At 39.6% G+C, this 24,604-nt stretch overlaps 1 protein-coding gene across 3 annotated transcripts in view; it reads right to left on the bottom strand.

The window, feature by feature from the left end:
* The window catches only part of PTPN12 (protein tyrosine phosphatase non-receptor type 12), a 96,979-nt gene extending 89,735 nt beyond the window's left edge, over window positions 1-7,244 (bottom strand). For 2 of the 3 annotated variants that reach the window (XM_016219581.2, XM_016219578.2), the window contains exon 1: window positions 7,131-7,244. In XM_016219581.2, the coding sequence (XP_016075067.2) occupies window positions 7,131-7,229 (99 nt within the window). In that variant the 5' untranslated portion in view covers window positions 7,230-7,244. The remainder of the gene's footprint in view (window positions 1-7,130) is intronic. The other variant, XM_087821116.1, reaches the window with a different exon arrangement.
* Window positions 7,245-24,604: the final 17,360 nt, after the last annotated feature.

Raw genomic sequence — 24,604 nt, 5'->3', positions numbered from 1 at the left:
CTCCCAGATTTGACTTTGGTAACTACTCCTTTTCCTGAAACTCTCCCAGGTTTTCTGGCACTCTTTGGGTTCCCTTCCCTCTTTTTTTTTAAAAATGTTTTTATTGATTTCAGAGAGAGGAAGGGAGAGGGAGAGATGGAAACATCAATGAGAAACATCCGTCAGCTGTCCCCTGCACTCACCCCACCAGGGATTAAGCCCGAAACCTGGGCATGTGCCCTGACTGGGAATCAACCATGACCTCCCAGTTCATAGGATGACGCTCAACTGAGCCACACCACTAGTACTTCCTTTCGGGGCTGCTCTGTAAATGCTGATGCTCTTCAACCTAAAGTTGGTCATTCTATATACTTCTCTGAATACGTTCACTCACTCTCATGTTTTCAACTACCTCTCACGTGCCCAAATCTTTAACTCCATCCCATCAGCGCTCTTGACATCTACACATCTATTAGATGTCTCATAGGCACCTCAGTTTTAACTTGTCTTTTAACTTAACTTTTAACTTCCCTCCTACCATCTCCTGCTTGATCCTCTCTACTTGTTACTTCTCCTTTACTTGTCACCCTACCAAATGGTACCCTCTAATTTGGGTAATAGTACACCAAGCTAGAAACCTTGGGGTCATACTACAATATTCCTTTCTCCTTTACTACCCACACCTAGTGCATCATTAAGACTTCTTTCTTAATCCTTATCAGATCCTTTATAAGTTCTCTACTCCACTACTTTATTATTATTTTTTTTAATCCTCACCTGAGGACACGATTTTCACTGATTCTAGAGAGAGAAACATAGATGTGAAAAACACTAATTGGTTGAGTCCCTACGCAACACCAACCGGGGAGGGCACCCACAACCTGGTATGTGCCCTGAACAGGAATCAAACCTGCGATCCTTCAGTGCACAAGACAACACTCTAACCAACCGAGCCACACCAGCCAGAGCTCCACTAGTTTATTTCATTTTAGTTTACTTCAGACCCTCATCTCACTTTATAGTTTAACAACTTCCAAAATGCTCTGCTTCATCCGCTAATTCATCCTTCATACTGCCATCAAAATCAACTTTCTACAACACAAATCTGTCAAATGACTGCTTACCTTTCTTAAAACAGGCGGTGGCTCTCCAGAGGCCCATAGTAGTGATTCTCAGCTTTTCTACCAGAACCTATCTGAGCATCATCGAAGGCTCATAGTAAAGCATGCTGGGGAAAGAAAGGGGGTAGGGTGGTCATAGCAGTTGGAGGTGAAAGAATACTGTTGGAGTGTTGGCAGCTAGAATGTGTATTTCTTTTTTTATTTTTTTAAATATATCTTTATTGATTCCAGAGAGAGGAGAGGGAGAGAAAGAGATAGAAACATCAATGATGAGAGAGTCATTGATCGAGCCAGCAACCCGGGCATGTGCCCTGACCGGGAATCGAACCCCGATCGCCTGGATCCTAGGTTGACGCTCAACCGCTGAGCCACGCCCGGCCGGGCTGTATTTTTTTTAATACCTGCCCACTTTCCCTGTGAATCTAAGAATAGTAGTGTAGAACTGTTCAAAATTACCATTACTGATATACAAAACACAGCATAGATGCAAGAACAATCTGACCCCTACCTAATTTTCTCAGCATTACCTTTAGCCTCTACCATACATTACCTCACTGATTCATAAAGTATGGTTCAGAAATGCCTACTCCAAAATCATTTTAGAGCGCCTATGAGATCAAAACTCTTTTCCTAATAATACTAAGTTATGTTTCCTCATCTGTAAATATGAGATTGCAGACTTTAGTATAACAATTTTTTTTTATCACACCTCTTTTAGGTGTGTACAGTGGAGTTTTCCAGAGGGTAACAGATACATGATACTGTGTAAAATGTGACATTGCAACAGTATGAATGCAGCAGGTATGAGAATCCAACTCTCTCTATTAAGCCAAATATTAAATAAATTTGCAAAAATATAAAAACAATGCTTCTTCAAACCAACGTTTTGTTTTGAATAATTCAAATATTATATACAAGTAAATATGGGGAATGGGTTTATTATCATTATTTTAAAGTGAATTATTATTTTAATGTTTTATTTTCAAATGTAGTAAATAGACAAAAGCTCTTTGGGATCCTCAATAATATTTAAGATTGTAAAGGACTCTTGAGACCAAAAGGTGTGAGAACTGCTGCATTACTTACAGCAGATTATCTACCCCTCCCCAAACATGTTCAACTTTAAAACCTTCATCCTTTTTCATGGTATTGCACCCTCCACCACTATCCTAGTCCCAGCCAGGTCCTCAGGGACCTCAGATGCATCCTGGAGAAATTGGATAAAAAGAAGAGAGGTTTTGAAGCTAGGCTAGATACTTAACTTCTCAGACTGTGTTTCCTCATCTGTAAAATACAGGTTTTATCTACCTCATAAATTGTTATGTTAAATAAGACAATGTAAAATATCTGGCATAGTTTTTAGCATACAGGAAGAAGGAAAAATGTTAATTTCCTTTCTACTTAAAATAATTTATAAAATCACTAACATTCTGTAGTAAAATAAAAACAATATAATTACTTAATCATAACAAAGCAAGCAAACTGGTTGTTTTAAGCTGTTGTGTCAGGATCACTATTTGTAGAAAACATGCTTTTTACAGACTAAATCCCTTGAAATGCATAAATTACATGACAGTTCTGTGGTTACCTTTAATTGATAAATCAAACTCAAGTTAATTTTAAATATCAGTTATTTTAAGTAGCATTTTAATATAGAATGGTTTTATATCTATAAATCTTCTCCTCCAATGTTTCACAAAATTACATAATATAATTCACACTTCTGCTGCATCCTGTTTCTTATTTTTAAAAAATCCTCACCAAGGATATTTTTTCCATTGCTTTTCACAGAGAGAAGAAGGGAGCGAGAGAGAGACATCGATGTGAGAGAGACACATTTACTGGTTGCCTCCTCCACGAGCCGTGACTGGGGCCAGGGATCCAGCCTGCAACCGGGGTATGTGCCCTTGGTGGGAATCAAACCTGGGACCCTTTGGTCCTCAGGCCGATGCTCTAACCAGAGCCAAACCAGCCAGGGCTGCATCCTTTTTTTTAAATACACCAGAGTCCACTCATTAAATTTTTGTTTTCATCTTCATAAGTGGAGAGAGAACTGATTGTTAAGCTGAAACAGCCATATTTACTTACAGCTTAAGTGTCATCTTTTGGATTTTTTATATACAAGTGTTTAACGCACATTAGATAACCTTTACCCTGATCAGAACAAATCTACTTGTTTGAGATTAGACATGATAAAGCTTTAAAACGCAAAAGAAAATGATGAAAACAAAAGCCCAAATACATATTTCCTTCTATCTCTAGTTATCTGTAACTGAAGATATATATTAGTTATATGATGATAGACAGACCTTAGCACAGTAATTTGTTAGAAGACCCTAAATATCAGTGCCATACTTCAGCCCTGATGAAAGATGAAAAGGAGGTACACTTTTCGTCTTTTAAAGATGAGAGAGCTCAGTCATTTCATTTTCTGTTAAGTGGCCTGCCCAAAGTCAGGTATCTAGCCAATGGCAGGGATAGGAGTAAAACCCAGGTCTGCCAACAAGCATCTCATAGAATAGTTAATGACAGATGGAAAAATTTCTACCCTCACCAGTCATCAAGAAATTCAAGTTAAAACACATGAAATTCAAATTAAAACAAGATACCATTTTTCAACCATCAAATTATCAAAGATTAAGATAATTATCATATGAACACTTGCACATTACTGACAGTTGTATAAAATGACACTTCAAAGTTATTTATAAACATGTATTAAATGTTTACATCCTTTTACCTAGTACTTCTAGTACTATATCTTATGCAATAATCCAAAATAAAGAAGTTTTATGCATAAATGTTCATTACAGAATTATGATATATAATAGCAGAAACTAAACAGCCTAAACATTCAACCACAAGGAAATGGTTAAGTTACAAAATAGTTGCCAGGTGAAATATTATGCAGCCACTCTTAAAACTATTTTTACAAATGAAAAGCACGTGTCAAAATATTAAGCTAAAAAAAAACACAACACCCAAGAATATAAAACAGTATATGTAATATGGTCACAGAGAAGCATTAAAACATTAACAGGCTAATATAATACTGTATGTCAACTGTACTTTAATAATTTTTTAAAAAGAACTATATTGATCTAGATATACTTCTAGAATCATGTCCAAAGTAAGATATAAACTAATACAAATAGTTCAAGCCCATTTGCATAAATAAAAATGTTATATAGATATTAAAAAAACATTTAAAAAGATAAGTCTTTGGGTGATGGGACTATAGCAGCGATTTTCAACCAGTGTGCTGCAAAAATTTTTAGAACAAGCAATACCTGACTATTTAATCAGGGGCATGACCTCTTTTCCCTTAGATTATAAATTTAAAAATGACAACAGCCAACACAACAATAGACATCTGGTGTTAACTAATCAAAACTATACTTTTGTGAGATCAGCAAAAAATGTATTTTTTGGTGTGCTGCAGAATTTGAGTAATTAGTTTATGTGTGCCATAAGATGAAAAAGGTTGAAAATTGCTGGACTATAGGAAGGCTGGATAGAATAATGGAAAGAGCACAGTTTAGATGCTTTCCTAAAGATAGGGCATTATTTTAATTATTATTCTATAATTTCCAAATTTTAAATGATGAAGATTATTATTTTATAACTGAATAGGGTTATACAGGCTAGATTGTATCTAAGGCTCAGTTCAAAAGTGCTAAAATTTTAAAATGTATTTTTTAATCCACATCAGAATTTAAGAATAACAGAACAGTTAGCTGATCTTCTATTCTCTATGGCAGAAGGTACATTGTTTCCCCCAATCTTCCAGTCAAGGGGAAAAAGGGTACCAACTAGCAGCCTTAATTACAGCTATTGCTTATCAAGTCACTGAATTAAAAAAGCAAGCACCATAAAAGAATGGCCTCAGTCATCAAATCTCAAATGTAGAATCACCCAGCTATCCCTAGGTATTATGGAAAAAGGAAACTCATTCAGTCCTTGAGAAATGAAATCTTCAATAGGAATCCCTGACTCATCCCTAAAGCATGAACCCTAGGGCTACTTCCCCTGTACCGGAGTTCAGAGACTGGGCACCTGTCCTGATGGCCTGCATCACCGAACAATGCTTTTTCCTGACAGAATAAGCCCAGAGATAACAAAATGACTAGCTTGCAAAGAAGTAGCCGGAGACCTAACCACCTAACCTTCCATAACCAAAATAAGCCTGCAAAAGACTAGCGTTAAACGTTTTAAATACTCTAAGTAAACATTTTCTTCCATTTTTGATAGAGTAGTAAAATGGGGACTCCATCCAATTATTGACACTATTCAAAGATACCAACACCATCAAAACTCTCAGTCTTAAGGGAAAACGTCCTCTTTTCTTTACCATTCTCAGATAAAAAAGTAATTTTTCAAAAATACATAGGCTAAATAGTAAGAAAAACATGCTTAGAAGAAGGCATAGATTATTTAAATCTATACTTTTCCATCGTCAAAAGATACTAACAAAACCTTACTCCTATCCTCTATTATTGGTCTAGAAAGGCGGGAATCACAAAGCTCAGCAACACTGTGGATCTGTTAAGAGTTGTTCATTTTAACGCTAAAGCTTTACTAGACTGAAATCTCTTTAAATTGTGAACAAGTATCTCAGTACTAAAAGTCATTTCACCTGCACCTTATAAACAATTAACCATACTTTGAAGCAAAAACTAAACAATGTGTGAGCTCACTAACGTTATATACATTAACTGTATATACTTTTCACAATCCAGAAATAGGGGGTTAAGTGATTATTCTTGGGGTGTACTTTGCCCAGGAGCAAAATTTCCCCTAGCTTATTTCCCATTCCCAAATCCCGCCAAGGCTAAGCAGCAACCACTTCCCAAAGTCCCACTTCCTTTTCCATTCCCCAGACCTCCAGGGTTTCCAACGCCCCGGTCTTGCGCAATATCCGTAGGAGCCGCAGCCGCAACTACCGCCTCCTAAGCCGGGAAACAACCCTAAAGGAACATTGTCCAGCAGAAAAATAAGGGCGGGGGGGGGCAATGTAGGAAGTCGACTTCTGGTCCCACGCCTTCTGATCTGACCCCCTCCCCTCGTTGTAATGTTTCTAGAGCAATTTCACCAACTAGACTTTTAACCTCCTTCCCAGGCCGCCTGCACTAGCAGAGGGCGGAAAGGGGGGAGGGGGGAGGCTGCGAAGGTTATCTCCCAGCTCAGGGCTTCGGCCCGCACCATCGCCTCCGCCCCACCAGGACTATTGTTCCCAAGTTCCCCACCCCCACCCCGGATAGGAAGTGATAGTCACATCCCCTCCGCCTTTGGCAATATCCCCTAGGGAGTCTAAAGGTTTCCTTCAGGATAACCCTTCCCCCTCCACACACAATTAACCCCCTCAACCTAAAGTCACTTTGACCACCAACACTGTCCCCAACCTGGTTCTTAGGCGACAAGAGACCCGACAGAGGTAAAAGGGAATTAGGCAAACCACGAGATACCTTATAGGCAATCATCTCCCAGGCGTTTTAGGTAACAATTGCGAACCCAGAAACGGCAGAAGTCCTACCTTGCCCACTTTTGAGACCAGCTTGAGTACAGGGACCCCACAAATTAATGCCAATCTCAACACCCTCGTTCCTCGGTTAGCCACGATCCGCTCTCCTCACTGAGCAGACACCCTGCCTCGACTCTCCCAAGAGGGGCAGGATGGATGGGGAGGTAAAGAGAAACCTCACTCGCCTCCAGATCCCGGCACGGGAAACAATAGGTGGTCGCCGGCGGCGGTGCAGAGTGCAGGCTCGGCCCGGTGGCCGCTCCCTTTGCACCCAGAGCGCCTGCGGAGGTGGCCGCGAACGCGGGAGGAGGGCAAAGGAGGCCGAGGGGCGGAGGCGGTCTCACCTCCCGCCGGCCTCCGAGACCACCCGTTCCTTGGGGTTGGTGCGCGCCTCTCCGCCCCTCTCCTCACTGTCGCACACAAAGCGCTGGCGGCCCGGGCCCGCCCGGTAAGGCGGCGGTAGGCTCCGGTGCCGACGAGAGGAGGCGACAACTAGGGGAAGGACTCACCATGAAGTCCCGAGCGAAGTTGTCCTCCCCATTGTGGTCCGGACTCTTCATGGCCTGAACCCTCTGGATGAATTTCCTCAGGATCTCCACTTGCTCCATCCTCCCGCGTCCCCCCGGCTGCGGTCGCTGGCCCCCCCGCCGCCGCCCGCCCGCCCGGCGCAGAGCCCGCTCCGTCTTCCCCAGCTCGGTCCCCCAGCTCGTCCCCTCCCTCCCGACCCCCGCTAACCCCCGCGGCTCCCTCCTCTTTTTCACCGCGCAAGGCGGCGGCACCGGCCCCGCACCCGACCCTACAACTTCCAGGAGCAGCCGCCGCTCTCCTACAGTACTCGGCGAGCCGCTGCAGCTAGCGCCAACCCCAACCCCCAGCTTGCTCCATCCTCCTTCCCCGCCCTCCTCCTCCTCCGTCGGAGACGCCGCCACCGCCTCAGGAACACGGCTCTCCGCTGGCCCTGCCCTCCCCTTCCCGGTTCCTCCTTTTCACCCCCCTCCCCACCAGCAGCCGCCGCCGCCGCCTCTCCCCACCGGCGCGCCCCAGGCCGCCACCCAGACGCGCGGCCCCGCGCTGCGGCTCCGCCCCGAGCGCTACGCCACGCCGATCCGCCCCTGCCGGCTCCGCCTCCTGGCCTCTCCCCCCCCCAAGCCCGCCCCTCCGGCCCCAGCCCCGCCAGGAGTGGCTGGAAGGCGCTTCGGCTGTCAGCTAGACGACTTGATTCCACTTCCGGGGCGGGTTCCGACCGGAAAGCTGTTAGGTGTGAGGAGAGCTGCGCGGAGGGAATTCGACTCGGAGCAGGGCAAACCCTAGTCAGTCGCAGTAAGAGTTTAGTTGGAGCTTGCAGTCTCACCGCCGACTAAGTGGGAAAAGCGTATTTCTAGACTGCTTCCGCGCCGCCGCCTGCCGTGGTCTGGGACTACAAGACCCGGCGGGCAAGAGTCATGGTGGGGACGGGGCGGGAGAGAGCCATGGTGGGAAGAGAGGCATGCTGGGAACTGTAGTAGTATCAGCTGCTTGTTCACAGCGGGTTTGTCTTAACGTTACTAATGGCTTGGCGACTGCGGACTGCAATTAGAGCTCAGTACTTTTGGAAATGGCTACGGCCAAGAGAAACGAAGCGCATCTGTTAAAGGACTTCTGCTTTTTGCAGATCCGTCTAAACCCTGGCGAGTGAGTGCTTGAGATTCCAAGTGCGTCCTAATACTATACATACCACGCATATGGTGGGGACTCCGTGTTTGCTGAACTGAACGCAGTCAGTCTTCCTGCCTTAAGAGTCGCAACACTTTAGAACTGAATAGACTCTTCTCCGTAGAATGCACTTTTTAAGTCTTTATACATCTTTGTAAGTCTAGTAAACAGAGAATATCCTAGTCTAATAATCCATTTTACAAAGAACGTGGTTTGCCCAAGGTCCCCCAGCACATTCTTAGTAGAGCCAAAAACGAGAACTCAAATCCTTTTGCTTTCACTACAACACCATATTGGCTTTCACTAAAGACTGTAAACTTGTGATAATGTGACAGTTGTGGAAGATTTGATTCGTGGACTTAGCCCACAAACATTTTACAGATCAGATTGGTCAGGGAATTTGGTTAAAATAGGGAGTATCAGTGGTAGGCCCCTTTTCCCAGATGAATGTTTAGAAGTAGACTGGACAGAACTCCGGTGAGCATTGAATACCTGGCTGAAGATTTGAACTTCTTACTTTTGGCAGTGGGAGCCACCAAAGTTTTCTGAGTATAGAAGTAAAATTTGAAAAATATTACTCTGTCACTTTTGGATAAATTGTGAATTTATTATTAAAGGGAGAGAATATAATGAGAGATATTGGAAGCCAGTACAGGAAGCAATAAAAGTTGAAATTAGGGTCATAGCACTGCGATTAGAAAGACACGATGGAGGTGAGAGAGACTGAAAGAACTCACAGAATGAGGTGACTTACTGACTTAGTGGGCAAGAAAGAAGGTAGATGAAATTACCAGATTGGCAGAGGTCAGAAAGTTTGACAGAACACAAGACTGTGCATGGTATGGACTAATGGGGACATTTGTGCACAGATGGTAAGAGAAATTGGCACATCTTTGGAGGCAATTTGGCCATAAATGTATCAAAACTGAAAAGTCATGCATGCTTTGACTGAAAATTTTATAGGTAATATTTATAGCTGTGTACAAACATAAACACTTATTGCAGCCTTACTTGTAATGGAAAGAGTGGAAACAACATACCTGCCTATCAAGAGGACACTGGTTAAAAAACAAAATCACATGCATATAATTAAGTTCTATGACACTTTAAAAAAAATGAAAATAGATATATATGTTGCTGACAATAGGCTATAAGATCTATTTATTAAATGAGGAAAGCTAGACACGCATGTTTATGGTATTCCACTTACGTAAAATGGAATGTGGATAAAATGCTTGAACATACATAGAATTTTTCTGAAGGATACTTCAAAAACTTAGCTGTGGTCACCTCTAGGAGGGCCTTGAGAATCTTTGGTAGAAAGGAGACAACTTTACTGTGTGTGTGTTACTTTTACAACAAAATTTATTTAAAGAATTTTTAGTCTTCAGTCTGGGTGATAAGAAGTATGGCAATATCTTTCACAGAAACATTCAAATAAAAGGAAAAAAAATATCTTGTTTGGGAGATTTTTGGGGAGAGGAGAGATGGCACAGGCTAAGTTTCAGAATTTCCACCTACTTACACCACAATTCTCAAGGAACTTGACTGTCCTGCTTAGCCTCAGCCACAGCCTCAGGTTTGGGCACTTGACCCAAGTTAACCAATCCATGTAGACTGGCCAGCAACCTGTGGCCTACTGTAGGAACATGATCTGGTCCAATCAGTTCTCACTGTTAAGAATCTGAACTAGGACACCAAGAGAGAATAAGTTATTAAGCCACAAGGACAAAAGCTGGATGCCATGGGGTAGAGTTAGGGATTTGGCAAGCTGAAGCCTTGTGGGAGAATAGAAAGTATAAAGAATCTGGTTAGTCAAGAAAGGAGTGTTAAGCAGGCATGCAGAGATATGTAGAGACGTCATGATATAACCCATGTAACCATGGGAGAGATGGGGAGAATCCCAGGAACAGCTTGACTTCCTCGTAACTTTCAGGACAGGTTTGATGGACATTTTAATTCTGCAGATAAATTCTGCTTCTCTTGAAACAGAAAAGGGTAATAATAAAGAGCATGAGTTATGCTCAGGGAAAGTTATTTAACCTCTCTAAGCCTCAGTTTCGTCTTCTAGGAAAGCCGCCTGGTGCTGTCTTACTAAAGTGTGTTTCAGAATTAGTGTATCACACATGACACTTGCTCATAGAAAACACAAGAACTGGTTAAGCAGGCAAAGAATGAATGATTTCTAGACCTACTTTTTTTTTTTTTTTTTTTTTTACCTTTCCTTTCTTTATGCTCATTCCCTACTCACAAGCCACCTGCACTCTGGGTAAATGCATAAGGGAAGAGAAGAAAGCCAAATACCATTTTCAAAAATTTCTTCTTAGTACTTTTGTGAAGGTTTGAGTGGGAGTTTAAAACTAGTAATCAAAAAGAGGTTTCAGAATTATCTACCTGTTTCACATTCACACAGCATCCCTTTCCCCTCTAGCTCAGATAAAAGTAGTGCTTTATATCTGTATAAAAACTTTTGGAGTATTTTCACATCTATTTTTTCATGAAAGCTACCTTTCTTACTGTTTTCATAGCATTACAACTCTTTGTGAGTTATTTTTTTAAACAACCTTTGGAAGTAATTTGGCCTCATTGTCCTCATTAATAGATGAAAAACTAAATAAAACACAGGAGTAAACATGACTAACTCACTTATAAAAAAAAAAAAAAGAAAGAAAGAAATGTCAGACTCATGGCTAGAACCCACAGGTCCTGAGTTTCCAGCTTGTTGCATAAACCACTGAGTCACAATAGTTTTGTACCTGGTGTAAGTTAAGTGAAACTACAGATGAGGATTCAAACCTGAGATTCTCCCAAAGTAACACTTCTAATATTAACTTGTCATTTCATTTGCATCCCTTAGTGCTTTCTATACTTCCAGATTAAAGGACTCACAGCTGGGAAGTTATGGGAGCGTGAATAAGAAAGAAGGGAGGGAAATTCTTCTCTAGTTTATTCTTGGTATCCCTTACTCCCTCATTCCTAGACCTAGTCACAGCAAAAAAGCTGTTGACCAGTTTTTAATCTGTGAGTTTATTATTGAAATGTGTTATCCATTAGACAGGGACTAGGGGAATAAAGGAGCCTAACTTTTTAGTCCAGGGCAGCATAACATTTTTAGAAGAAAGCCATATAAAAATGGAGAGAGGTTTAGAAAAGATTGAATTTATTTAGTACTATATATTTCTAAAGCTAATATTTCAGAGCTTTTTCATGTAATACTCCCTGATTATTCTCATAACTCTACCCTAAAGTAGGTAGGCCAGGTATTATTATCTCCACTTTTATTTATGCATTAGAATTTTAGTGGGGATAATAATGCCTAAGCTTAAAGAAATGAAAAGATTGACAAAGGTCATACAGATGGCAGAACTGGAACCAAAACCCACGAGGCTCTCTACTCAATGAGAACTTCAGTGTTACACAACAAAGGCTAATTGCTGAAGTGTAATAATAAATACTAATTGCAAGAGAATGTAGTAATTAAATCTACACTCTTCTCTAAATTTTCTGTCTCATATTTCTTATGCTGTTTCATTTAACATTCAAAGAAAAAATTAACATTTTATAAATAACTTCAAAGTCAAGTACTACCTGAGCATTTAATTAGTGATCCTTCAACATGATGACATTTAGTTTCTGCATTCAGGAATGGATCATTAACAAGGGCTATGAAATATGATTGCACCATATAATTCATCTAGTATATTGATTGAGCTCAGGCTCAACTATCAGGAAAATGCCCCAAAACAAGCAAAAAATCCTTTTTAGTGACTGCTAATATTTTAAATTAAAAATAATCTGTAGCCCGGCAGGACGTGGCTCAGCAATTAAGCGTTAACCTAGGATCCAGGAGATCGTGGTTCGATTCCCGGTCAGGGCACAACTTGATCCTCATTTGGGGTGTGCAGGAGGCAGCTGACCAATGACAGCTCTCTCATCATTGATGTTTCTATCTCTCTCTCCCTCTCCCTTCCTCTCTCTGAAATAAAAAAAGATATATTTTAAAAAATAAGTTGTAGATAAAACAAATACCATATGATCTCATATGTGGAATCTAAAAAAAAATTTTTTTAAACTCACAGAAAAAGAGATCAGACTTGGGTTATCAGAGGCAGAGGGTGGGAAGAGGCAGAATTGGAAGAAGGGTGTCAAAAGGTATAAACTTCTAGTTATAAATAAGTACCAGGGATTTAATGTACAACATGATGACTCTGGCTAACACTGCTGTATGATTATAGGAAAGTTGTTAAAAGAGTAGATCCTAAGAATTCTCATCACAAGGAGAAAATTTTTATTGTATTTTATTGGGATGATGGATGTTAGCTGAACCTACAGGGTTGGGCAAAAATACGTTTATAGTTGTGAGTACACAAAACAGAGTTTATTCTTGTATTATTATTTATTAATTATTGTATTATTTTTCATATAAACAACTGTAAATCTCCTTTTGTCCCACCCTGCATTGTGGTAATAATTTCATAATACATATAAATCAAACCATCATGCTGTGCACCTTAAACTTACACAGTAATATATGTCAATTACTTCTGAACAAAACTGGGGGAAAAATAAAATTGCGATTCCACTTATACAAGTTATCTAAAGTAGTCAATTTCATAGAAATATAAAGTAGAATGGTGGTTACCAGGGGCCAGAGGTAGTGGGGAATGGGCAGTTATTGTTTAAAGGGTTATTGTTTCGGTTTTGCAAGATAAAAAAGTTCTGGAGATCTGTTTTAAAACAATGTGAATATAATTAACATTGTTGAACTGCACATTTAAAAGTGGCCAAGAAGGTAAATTTTATATGTGTTTTTACCACAATATAAATAAATAAATGATATTGCTTGGGATGATTAAAAAAGTACTGGGGATGGTTAGTGGTGACAATAATGTGAAGAGACTTAATGTCACCGACTGTATGGACTGAAACATGGTTACCCAGCTGCAGTGGCTCATTTGGTTGAGTGTCTTCCTGTGCACCGGATGGTTGCTGGTTCAATGTTTTTTTCTCTCTCCCCCTCCCTCCCTCTAAGTATGTCCTCAGGTGAGGATTATTTTTTAAAGGGTTAAAATGGTGAATTTTATGTTAGGTATATCTTACCACAGTTAAAATGCTGTATTTAAAGTACCAATGTGATTTTAACTTTTTATCCCATTCACTATCCTGTAAAAAAGCTTTCCATGTTTCTGCACAGGCCACTATAAAGCTATGTCAAACATAAATAATCAGTGTTGTTAGGGAGGTATTTAAATCTAAACTAGAAAGGGAATTTTCATTTCCAAGACTTATCATCACATTATGCAAAAAACCTTTTAATTCTGTGGAATTCCACAAGGCACCTTATATGCATATTATTTCATTCAGTGAAATCATTAGATGATTACCTTGCCTTGTCAGTGACTATCACATTTCAAGATGCCCATTTCGTAGTCATATTCACGTTCATCCTGTAGTTGAAAATGTGTTTAAAGGCATTTAGTGTGAATAGCTAGTTACTCATTTTTCTTAAATTTCAACTAATAAGCATTTAGGGGTTTAAAATTGTTTTAAAATTTCCTTTTAATGCGCTTTACCAATTACTTAAAATTTCTTATTTATCAATTGATTTGAGAGAGAAACATCGATTTGTTGTTCCACTTATTTATGCATTCATTGGTTGCTTCTTGTTTGTGCCCTGACCAGAGATCAAACCTGCAACCTTGGTGTATCAGAGCGATGCTCTAACCAACTGAGCTACCCAACCAGGGCTAACAAAAAACAAAACAAAGAAGCTTTAAAAATACTTTATTGTAAACTTTAAGACATATATGTCCTTCTTTTTCAAAGAAATAGATATGTAATTCATTCATCCAGGCAATTGTTATCTACCCTTATCAGTTTTTAAGTAGTTCCATTATTTCAAAATTCTAGTGGAATATTTGCTTATATCTTTCTTTAATAGTAACTTGTCTCCTGGAGAGCTTTCATTTCCTTTCCTAGTTGAATGTTTGATATTTAATGTTTCTTCAGTAGATTTCAATCTGCTCTTTCTCCAGTTATCCCTGACTGATCTTTCTGTTGCATGTTACATAAAGACTATTTTAAGTATATTCATAATATGTCACAAATCTAGTATCATGTGTCATAGAGATGGTACTATGCAGTAGTTTTATTTCTGATTAACAACTTGTGAGACAATATTAATTATACAATGCTTTTAACAATTAAGCTTTTTTACTTGTGGATTTGTGTGGGGTGGGGGAGATATTTATGATTTCCACTAAAGCCCTCAAAGCTGCCCAGACAGCCCCCTTTTTACTAATTCTTGGTGAACTTCCACGGCTCCTCAAGCCCTGCACCCTGCTTCCTCATTCTTGGAAAAAATAGGAGTTACCAAGTACCAACTCAGTCACTCCCCTCTCCAAGTGAAATTTGGAAATCACAAATTTATCTCTTTATTTGTTTCTCTCCAATATTAGGATTTGTAATCCTTTCTGAGGCTAACACCTCTCCTACTGACCCTCTATCCTCTTTTATCTTTTTCTAGTCTTGCTGTACAAATATCTCCTCTCCTATGTCTATCTGCAGTCTTTCCCTCTCCACTGACTCCCCTTATCCTACAAAATGCTCCAGACTCCCTCAGTACTGCACAGGCCCGGCTACTGCAGCCCACAATGATCTGAGGACTGGTACATTTCTCCTGGAAGGACCGCCTGCTGGCCAGATTTAATGACCTCTTAGTTTATACCCTTGTTTACTTTTCTGTGGTATTTGATCCCTTTCAATAAGTACCCGTCCTCCTTGAATTCTCCCTTTTCTTAGTTTTCGTTTTAACTCAAAGTGAAATTGACATAGCATGAAATTAACCATTTTAAAGTGAACAATTCCGTGGCACTTAGTACATTCAGAACGCTGTGCAACTACCACCTTACCTCTGTATAGTTCTAGAACATTTTCGTGACCCCAAAAGGAAAGCCCATACCCTTTGAGCAGCTGCTCCCTGCTCCTCCCTCCTTCCACCCCCTGGCAACCACCAACCTGTGCTCTGTCTCTATGGACTTACCTATTCAGGATGTTTCATATAAATGGAACCAAACAGTATATGATCTCTTGTGTCTGGCCTCTTTCACTTAGTGTGGTTTTGTTTATTTTGAATCCTAATATTTTGCCATATTTGCCTTAGATTTTATTTAAGTAACAAAACATTACAGAGAGATTGAAGATGCCTTTGTAACCCTTCCCTTCCCTCCCTCCTCAGAAATAACTATTATCTTGGATTTAAAATTTTTAATGTTCTAATGTTCCGTGGTATGCTGAGTGGTATGTTTTTTAGAAATTATAGTAAAAAAAATGTAACAAAATTTATCATCTCAACCATTTTAATCTTTTATTGCTGTTAATCCTCACCTGAGGATATTTTTCCATTGCTTTTTAGAGACCGTAGAAGAGGAGAGGGAGAGAGAGAGAGAGAGAGAGGGAGAGAGAGAGAGAGAGATGTGAGAGAGACACATGGGTTGGTTGCCTCCCACACACATCTGGACCAGGGCCAGGGCTGGAACCGGCAACCTGGGTGCGTGCCCTTGACCGAGAATCAAACCTACGACCCGTTGTTGCACAGGCCGATGCTCTCACCACTGCCCAGGGCATCTCAACCATTTTAAATGTACAGTTCAGTAGTGTTAAGTATATTCACATTTTTGTGAAACAGATTTCCAGAAGTTTTTCATCTTGCAAAAGTAAAAATCTATACACATTAAACAATAATTTCCCTTTTCCCCTTCCCCTCAGGCCCTGGTAACCACCATTCAACTTTCCATTTCCATGCATTTGATTACTTTAGATAGCTAAAATAAGTGGAATCATACAGTATCTGTCATTTTGTGACTGGCTTATTCCACTTAGCCTAATATTCTCAAGGTTCCTGCACATTGTAGCATGTGACAGGATTTTCCTTCCTTTTAATGACTGAATAATATGCCATTGAATGTATTATACCATATTTTGTTTATCCATTCATCAATGGATGTTTAGGCTGTTTCCACCTTTTGGGTGTTATGAATAGTGCTGCTATGAACATGTGTGTACATGTATTTGGAGCAATTATTGCTAGATCATATTATATATTTAACTTTTTGAGGAACCACCAAACTGTTTTCCACAGTGGCTATACCATTTTACATTCTCACCAGCATTGTACAAAGGTACCAATTTCTCCATACCCTGGCTATTTTTCTTTAAAAGTTTTTGAATTTTTAGTCATCCTAGTGGATGTAAAGTGGTACCTCATTGTGGTTTTGATTTGCATTTTCCAAATGACTAATGATGTTGAGCATCTTTTGAGATGCTTTTTGGCCATTTGTATGTCTTTGGAGAACTGTCTATTCAAATCCTTTGCCCATTTTTTAGTTGTGTTCTTTGTCTTTTTGTTGTTGAGTTGTAAGAGTTCTTTATATATTCTGGATATTAAACCCCTATCAGACATATGATTTGCTGATATTCTCCTCCATTCTGTAGGTTTTCTTCTTTGGGTTTAAAATTCTGTTCTCTGCTATTTTCTTTCCTGTCTCTCTTTCAAACAGTAAGTTTATTCAACAGAATAATTTTGAACACCCAGTACATTGTTAGGCACTGTCTTAGGTACTGGCAGTAAAAATACAAATATTATTTACTCTCTAACACCTTTTTTATTTCTTTCACTGTCTTCTATTTTTTTAATGCCTTAATGTGATCATTTTTGGAGTTATATTACATGCTTTGTGGAGGCTGCCTACTTCATTTTGTCCCAGAAAAAAAGTCTATTTAACCTTCAGGGCCCAATCTGAATATCAAACCTTTGGGAAGGTTCTGTGATTTCACCAGGCAGAATCAATCACTCCTTCTTTTTTCCTGTAGCACCTTATACATTTAACACAATATTATAGCCCTTACATTGCTTTATAATTGCCTGTTTAAATATTTAGGATGTGAGCTCCTCCATGTAGAGACCTTATCCTCACAGCTAACAAATCTCTCTCAAGCTCCTAATGAAACCCTGCACATAGCAGTTATTCAACAAGTACTGAATGCATTACCATGCCCTGGGTTTTTTAAAAACTTTTTATTATGGAAAACTTTTAATTTATAAAAGTAAAGAGAATAGTGAGATGAATCACCATTACTCATTAATCAGCTTTGACAGTTATCAACATAGGGCCCATCTTAAAACAAATCCAGCATAATCCCCTAAATTTCTACACTTATAAAGGCTCTCAGATGACAAACTGATGTTCCTTACACTGAGCTTAAGGTATTGCAAGATCTAAATTATCAAAGAAATGGCTAAGATAAAATGTTACTTAGGCAAGAACTATACTTTTTGTGGTAAAGTTTTTTAAAAAAACATTTTTGTTGAATTTCATTTCACCAGAAAATAATGCTTTGCTATATTTAAATTTAAAATGACACAAGTAGAGGCCCGAAGTCATTTTTTAAAAAATATTTATTGCTGAGAGTTTTACAGATGTCCCCTCCTTTTTCTGCCTCCTTGCCACCCTCCTCCTGGGCAATTGTTCCCACCCCAGGCCTTCACCACCCTACTGTCTGTGTCCATGGGCAATGCATACATGCATATAAGCTCCCCAAAGTGCTTTTTAATTGCATTGAATAATGAAGTAGTGCTTTATGAATATTGTCAAGAATAATGAAAATTACTACTTTTTAGTTCTTTTAATCTAATACATTTTTTGAGCTCTTTCTGTTTTCTACATGTTCTTTGGGGGGATCTGTTTGAAAGTTTAAAAGGTCTTTTCTGATACATTTGATGATTATCACTTTGCTACTCCTCTTGGCCACGTCACTATCATCTCTCATCTGCCTTTTATGAAGATAGCCCTCTAACTGGTCTCTCTGCTTCGACCTTGGCCTGCCTCTGCTCCAAAGGTCAAACAGTCCTTTTAAAATATGTCAGATCCTATCATTCTTCTGCTCGAAACCCTCTATCAGCTTCCCATCTCACAAATTCCCACTATAAATAATTGTCTGTCATCCTTCATGACTTTTAAAAAAATCAATTTCAAGGTACAATTTATATAAAATAAAATGCATCAGTGTACAGTTTGTTGAGTTTTGACAGATGTGTACACTGATGTAATCATTACAGCAATCAAGGTATAAAACATTCTCATCACCACAAAAAGTCCCTTGGTGTGCCTTCTGCATGACCTTTGAATGTTTTGGACATACTTGAAGGTGAAAAACCTGTTTATAATGATCTGAGCCTAGAACCCAACTCTATTTATATATAAATACAAAATATTTTTTGCATGGTTTTAATGTACACTTGATTTTCCAGAAATGCAACTATCATGTAAATTGAGGGAAGGTAATACTGTAACCAGAACCTCAGTTCAGCTGCCTGCTGCCCCCAAAACCAAACTCATTAGACAGATGCTGGTGAAAAAGGAAAGAGGTTTTATTCAAGTGCCAATAACCTGAGGAGATGGGGGGACTCCTGTCGCAAAGCCCATCAACATCTCAGTGCAGGCAGAGGTTTTTATAAGGGAGGAGAGGGGATGCAAAACAAAGAGATCAAGGGGAGGGGGTTGCAAAGTCCTCTACGTGCAGCCAGCACAGTCCATTCCGATAAGGACCTGGATTCTGGTCAAGTGGTGCTCTGACGTGCGTCATCCTGGTCTTCGTCATCCTGGTTCTATGTCATCGTGGTTTTACGTTTGAAGGTCAGCAAATCTCCCGGAACTGGGACTTCTGAAGATAGTTTCTAGGATCCTTATACAAACGTGCTGTTTATCTGCAAGCTACATATTAGTCAGAGTCAGTATTTACAGAAACAATGTCAAAAGAATAATGAGGTGGGTTACAATTTTCCACTGTTACAGTTCTCTGTTCAGAATTTTACCTGAGGTTTGCTATTTTGGAAAATCATGTCAGAGACTTTATCAACATCACCATTTGTGGCATTTGAGTTTCCAAGAGAATACTCTTCTTTTAGCCTACATTTGTAGGTGTCACACTTACAGTGGTTCTACATAAAGGTGAATAATTTCCTTATGTCTTTTATAGTGTTCATGCCTGAACATTTACATATTGAAATAGATATTATTTTATTATAAATCACTTTCATATATATGATAGGTTTGGCATTATATTGGTTCTTTTGAAGTTAGATGTGCAGATAGGTTGTATTATCTATGAGTTTAATTTCAGGATAGTAAGTGAAAAGTACAAACTATTGTAAAAAGAGAGCATTGGCCTATGAGATTAGAGAAGCACTGCCCTGAGTATTTGGATCTTGCCCCTCTTCTCCCCTAGGTTACCTCTCTGATTTAATCTACCGTTTATTTTTCATTCTCCTCTGCATTCCCTGCTTCCCTCCACTGGCTTCCCTGTGCTGGAATGCTCTCTGCTGAGGGCCTAAACGGCCCATTCCCTCCCTTCCTTCAGCTCTGCTGAAATGCCGCCTGCTCACGGAGGCTTTCCCTGACCGCCCTATTTAACATTGTACCTCTATCCTGCGGCACTCCTCGTGTCTCTTCTCTGTTTTATTTCTTTTACAGGACTTTCTATTCTCTGGACAGACTTTATATTTTACTCATTTGTGGTTGTTTTGTTGTTGTCTATTAACCTGTACCCTCCCCTCCCCACCACCACACTAATATGTAAGCTTCATGAGGACAGTTGCAAAATGTAGGTTTGTCGTGGTAAAAAACATTGTCCAGTTATCCAGCATTTGTTTTGCTGGGCTACATAGTCGGCCCTGGGCCCCCTTCTTATCTTTCAGCCTGGTATACTATACTGGCTCCCCCACTGCTCGGTCCTCTTATAAAGGAGCAGCGTCCCTAGAAGTTAGAACAGTGCGTATAGTAGGTACTCAATAAACATTTATTGAATGAATGTCTTTAGAACTCCAAGAGAGGTGTTTTTATGTGATTTTATCTGAAAGTTTGAAAATTTAAATGTTTTTACTTTTATATTTATATGGTTTTCTAGAGAGTAATGCAAAGTATCTTACCTGGAGAAGTGCCATTTATACTCCTTTATGCTGTAAAAGGTGTTTGATTCATAATTGGTTCTTTAAAGGTCCTATTGTATTCTTTTCCTCATTAAGAGGATTCACAGCTATAACTTAGTGTTATTTATAAGCCATACCCATAAGGCACACTGATATGTGCCCTACATATGGTATAATTAACTTGAGTCATAAATTACTGATCAATCATTTGCCGCCCAGGTGTCAGAGGTAATATATGGTGCCTTTCTTTGTTGTTTCTTTTTTATGGTGCCTTTTTAAAGAATAAAACTGGAAAAACATTGTTAATACAAATATACCTCATTGATTTGAGCTCCTGTTTTAGAAATTGAATTAATTTGCTTGAACTAAGCTAAAATTTTAACCCTTGCATAACCCCTGAATAACAGCAAATGACTGGTGTAAAGAGGATTGCACCAAGGTGATCAACCTATTGAAGAGAACAACCTACTTGGAAGTAATCATTTGAAGTAATTATTCATTGATTTATTCAGCCAATATTTACTAAGCAGGTCTACGCACCAAGCATAGGTCTGGAAAGAAAAGGACAAGTAAAGCAGAGTCCCAACTTAGCATCTAATAGATGAAATAGAAGCATGTTCGTAAGTACAATAAAATGTCATAGTTGCCAAAACAGCAGTCTCACAGGGGACAGAAAGGGATAGAGGTGGGAGTGCAATGGTTTTATCTACCTGAGGGAATTGGGAATGGGCAGAAAAATCTTCAAAAAGAAGGTAACACTTAAAATAAATAAACAAACAAATACACAAATAAAAGAAGGTAACACTTGAATTGAATCTCCAGAGTTAAGAATATGGTTGTAAGGGCTGAATGAGTGAGATGAGGGTATCTAGGTATAAAGAGCAGCGTGACCCACCTGGCTAGCAGAACCGTTTGACAGGGTCAGAACACAGAATATTGCTGTGGAAGTGAAGTGGGATAAGGCTGGAGTGGTGGGCAGGGGTGAGGGCATGGACAGCTTGATACCATGGATTAAAGGAATTTGAGCTTGGTCCTGTAGGCAGTGGAGAGAGAGTGCAGTCCTTTAGGCAGGATAATATCAGTTTATTTCACTGGTGTGTCAGCAATGGATTAGACTGGGGAGCTAGAAGTGGTTAAACTGTTAACAGTAGTACAGGTGAGCAATGGTTGATATCCTGAAGTAAAAACATAGGAATTGAGATGAAGAGGAGATAGATTGGAGAAATGCTAGAATTTGTAGGTCTTGCTGATTGATTATAGTGCAAGTATGGGCTGAGGAAGGCATTGGGTCTCAACCATGGTTACATATTAGAATCATCTGAGGGACTTTAAAAAATACTGGTGCCCAGGCCCTACTCCAGAGCAATTAAATCAGTAGCTGTGTGGGTGGATATTTTCTTAAAACTTCCTAGTTCATTCTATGGTTTATTTACATGTTTGAGAATTATTCATCCCATTAGAGTCACCTTGAACTGATTGGGGAAAAATTATACAAAAGTAGAGTTATTCTTATATTTATAGTAATAATACTAGTAATTGCTATTGTTATTATTCATAAACTTAAATGTGCAAGAAATAATACATTACTTTCTGTTATAGTTCAAATTCTATTTTGTGCCTCCAATCCCACCAAGTTGAAAGAAAATTTAAGAGCAATTCTTTAAGCATCCCCTTCTCCCTCAATTACGTTAGGTTCTGATATCTTACACATTGCCAACTTGTCAAGTTATCGGCATCTTGTTCAGGTAATCAGGCAATGCTGCTTGCTGCTGAAACAGTTACCACCGCAATTGTCCTGTGTGGTAACCAGCTTCCAAGACAGCACCCGGTGATCGTTACCTCTTGATTTTCACACCATTGTGTAGCCTCTTCCAACATTATACCAGGGTTGGTCCATGTGACAAATAGAATCCTGGGGAAGTGACAATTTATGACTACTGAGACTAGGTCAAAAAAAGACATTGCCACCTCTCACTTGTTCTCACTCTGGGTAAAGCCAGCCACCATGCTGCTAACATACTCAAACAGCTCTATGAGAGGTCCACGTGGTGAGGAACTGAGGCCTCCTGCCAATAGGCAGCACCAACGTGCCAACCCTGAGAGTGAGTTATCTTTGAAGTGAATTCTCTAGCCCCAGTCAAGCTCCCCGATGCCTGCAGCCATGGCTGATATTTTGACCACATTCTCATGAGAGACCCTGAACCAGAACCACCTAGCTAAGCTGTTCCTGAATTCCTTACCCTCAGAAATTATGTGAGATAATAAATGTCTGCTGCTATTTTAACCCACTAAGTTTTGGAGTGGTAATAAGCCATGAAACAATACACAACTAATACAGTATGTCTCGTTTAGGTCTAAACATTTTCTTTTGCTTACATGACACCGCAGGAGCGCAGGAATTCTCCTGCTGTTTCATGAGGTACTGGAGTATGGAAATTACTGTGCAGTTGTCTGTGCCCTTTATTCCCCAACACAACATACAAGTATTTCTCCACTAAGATTGTACATTCCTCGTCTCTCTGCTCAGGAAGCAAAGCCTAAGTTCCCTCTTCTCCTAGAAGCATAGAACTATTTGCAGAGCTACCATCCTTCATGCCTAACCTTGTTTTTTGTTTCTGTTTTGGAGGAAACTTTCTATACTTTTATGACCATAATATTTTGTACTTCAATTTTCTCACCCTCTCCAGGACTTTTAGAAATAAAAGTTAGAAACTTGTAAGCTTATCTTTTTTCTGCCATGTTATAATCCCTTTCCTGAGACAGTCAGTGGACACATGGCTATCTCCTTGAATTCTGAGTGGTAGATAAAGAAAGAGGAAAATGGAGGGAAGAAAAATCACGGTAAATATCTCAAAATACTATCCTACTATAATTATCAGTATGTGTTGAGTATTTACTCTGCACCAGATACTATACTGAATGATTTAACTATTTATCTCCCTGAAACCTTACAATAACTTATGAAGTAAGTACTATTATGCTCATTTTACAAACAAGGAGGTCAGGTTTAGAGAGAGATTAAGTAACTTGCCTGAGGTCTAAAAGCTTGTAGGTGGCAAAGCTGGGACTGTACCAGGCATATGTTTCATTGAGAAGCCCAGGCTTTTGACCATTACCACGCAGTTTCTTTCCATGTGGTTGGGTAGGGTGGATCTTCTTTGGCTCCATTTGTTCACATAACTGAGTATGCCAATCACAGCTAAGATTTATCTGTTCATTAAAACATTTCCGACAGCAGCTTCTATGTGGCAACACTTTTCAGGCAGGCATACCTATTCTGTGCACCTGAAAATCAGACATTTTATTTACTTATTTAGGTCATCCATCCATCCAGCAAATGTTTTCCAAGTGCCTGTGCTGTAGGTACTGTGTTTGGTGCTGGAGATACCAAGATAAGTTAAATACTCACCATGAGCTATATGTGTGTTTGGATGGTGCAGACATATAAAATAATTATAGCAGTGAGGTAAGCTCTGTATCTAAATAGTATATGGACAACATGTTCTGGAATGCAGAAGAGAAATACTAAGCTTAGGTATGACACCGAAAAATTCCCGGAGGTAACGTTTCAGCCTTCAAGGGGGAGTAGAAATTCACGAGTAGGGCATTCTGGAGAGAGGAAGTGACAGGAGCAAAGGTGCTTGGCAATTTTGGAGAGCTCCACATAGTTGAGAATAACTGAAGAGCAGGATGGATGCTTCGTAGGGACCAGATAACGAAGAGTTTTGTTATACCATGCTAACAAGTAAAAAGGAGTAGAACTCTTAGCCCATGGGTGGAGCCTTCCCACAGATATGCCTTGTTTGGCAGAGTTTTTAAAATTTGAATGCCTGCAGTTTTCTGTCTCCTCAGGCCACCTCTCCACATTATATTCGGCCTAATAACATATTTAGGATTCCTGTCTACCCCTAAAGACATGTGAGTTTACTTCTGCTACAGCAATGGGGAGTCACTGAAGAATATTTTAGAGCAAGAGAGCATTTGCTCTTTTAGAAGAGAGAGTCCTGGCTTACTGTGGAGGATGAATGATGAGGCCACAGGCTTAAAAGCAACATTAAGAGACTGGCTGAGGAGGATGAGAGGGGGGAAAGAGTCCTGAGTCCCAGGTTCCCACTGGATGAATGGTGGTGCCATTCACCAAAAAGAAAAAAGAAAAAAAGGAAGGTTTTACTCTGCATGTTATATAATGTAAAATTCCTTGGGAAAGATTGTGCAGTGCTTGCTAGAGTCCACTTAGTAGCTATCAGGAGTACATAGATGAGGTTCACCTGGAGGATTTTCAAAAGTAATGTAAATATGTCAATA

The sequence above is a fragment of the Miniopterus natalensis genome, chromosome 10, assembly GCF_054644295.1.
Source record: "Miniopterus natalensis isolate mMinNat1 chromosome 10, mMinNat1.hap1, whole genome shotgun sequence".
Taxonomy (NCBI): domain Eukaryota; kingdom Metazoa; phylum Chordata; class Mammalia; order Chiroptera; family Miniopteridae; genus Miniopterus; species Miniopterus natalensis.
Note: the sequence above shows the minus strand (reverse complement) of the source record. Positions and strands in the feature narration are given on the sequence as shown.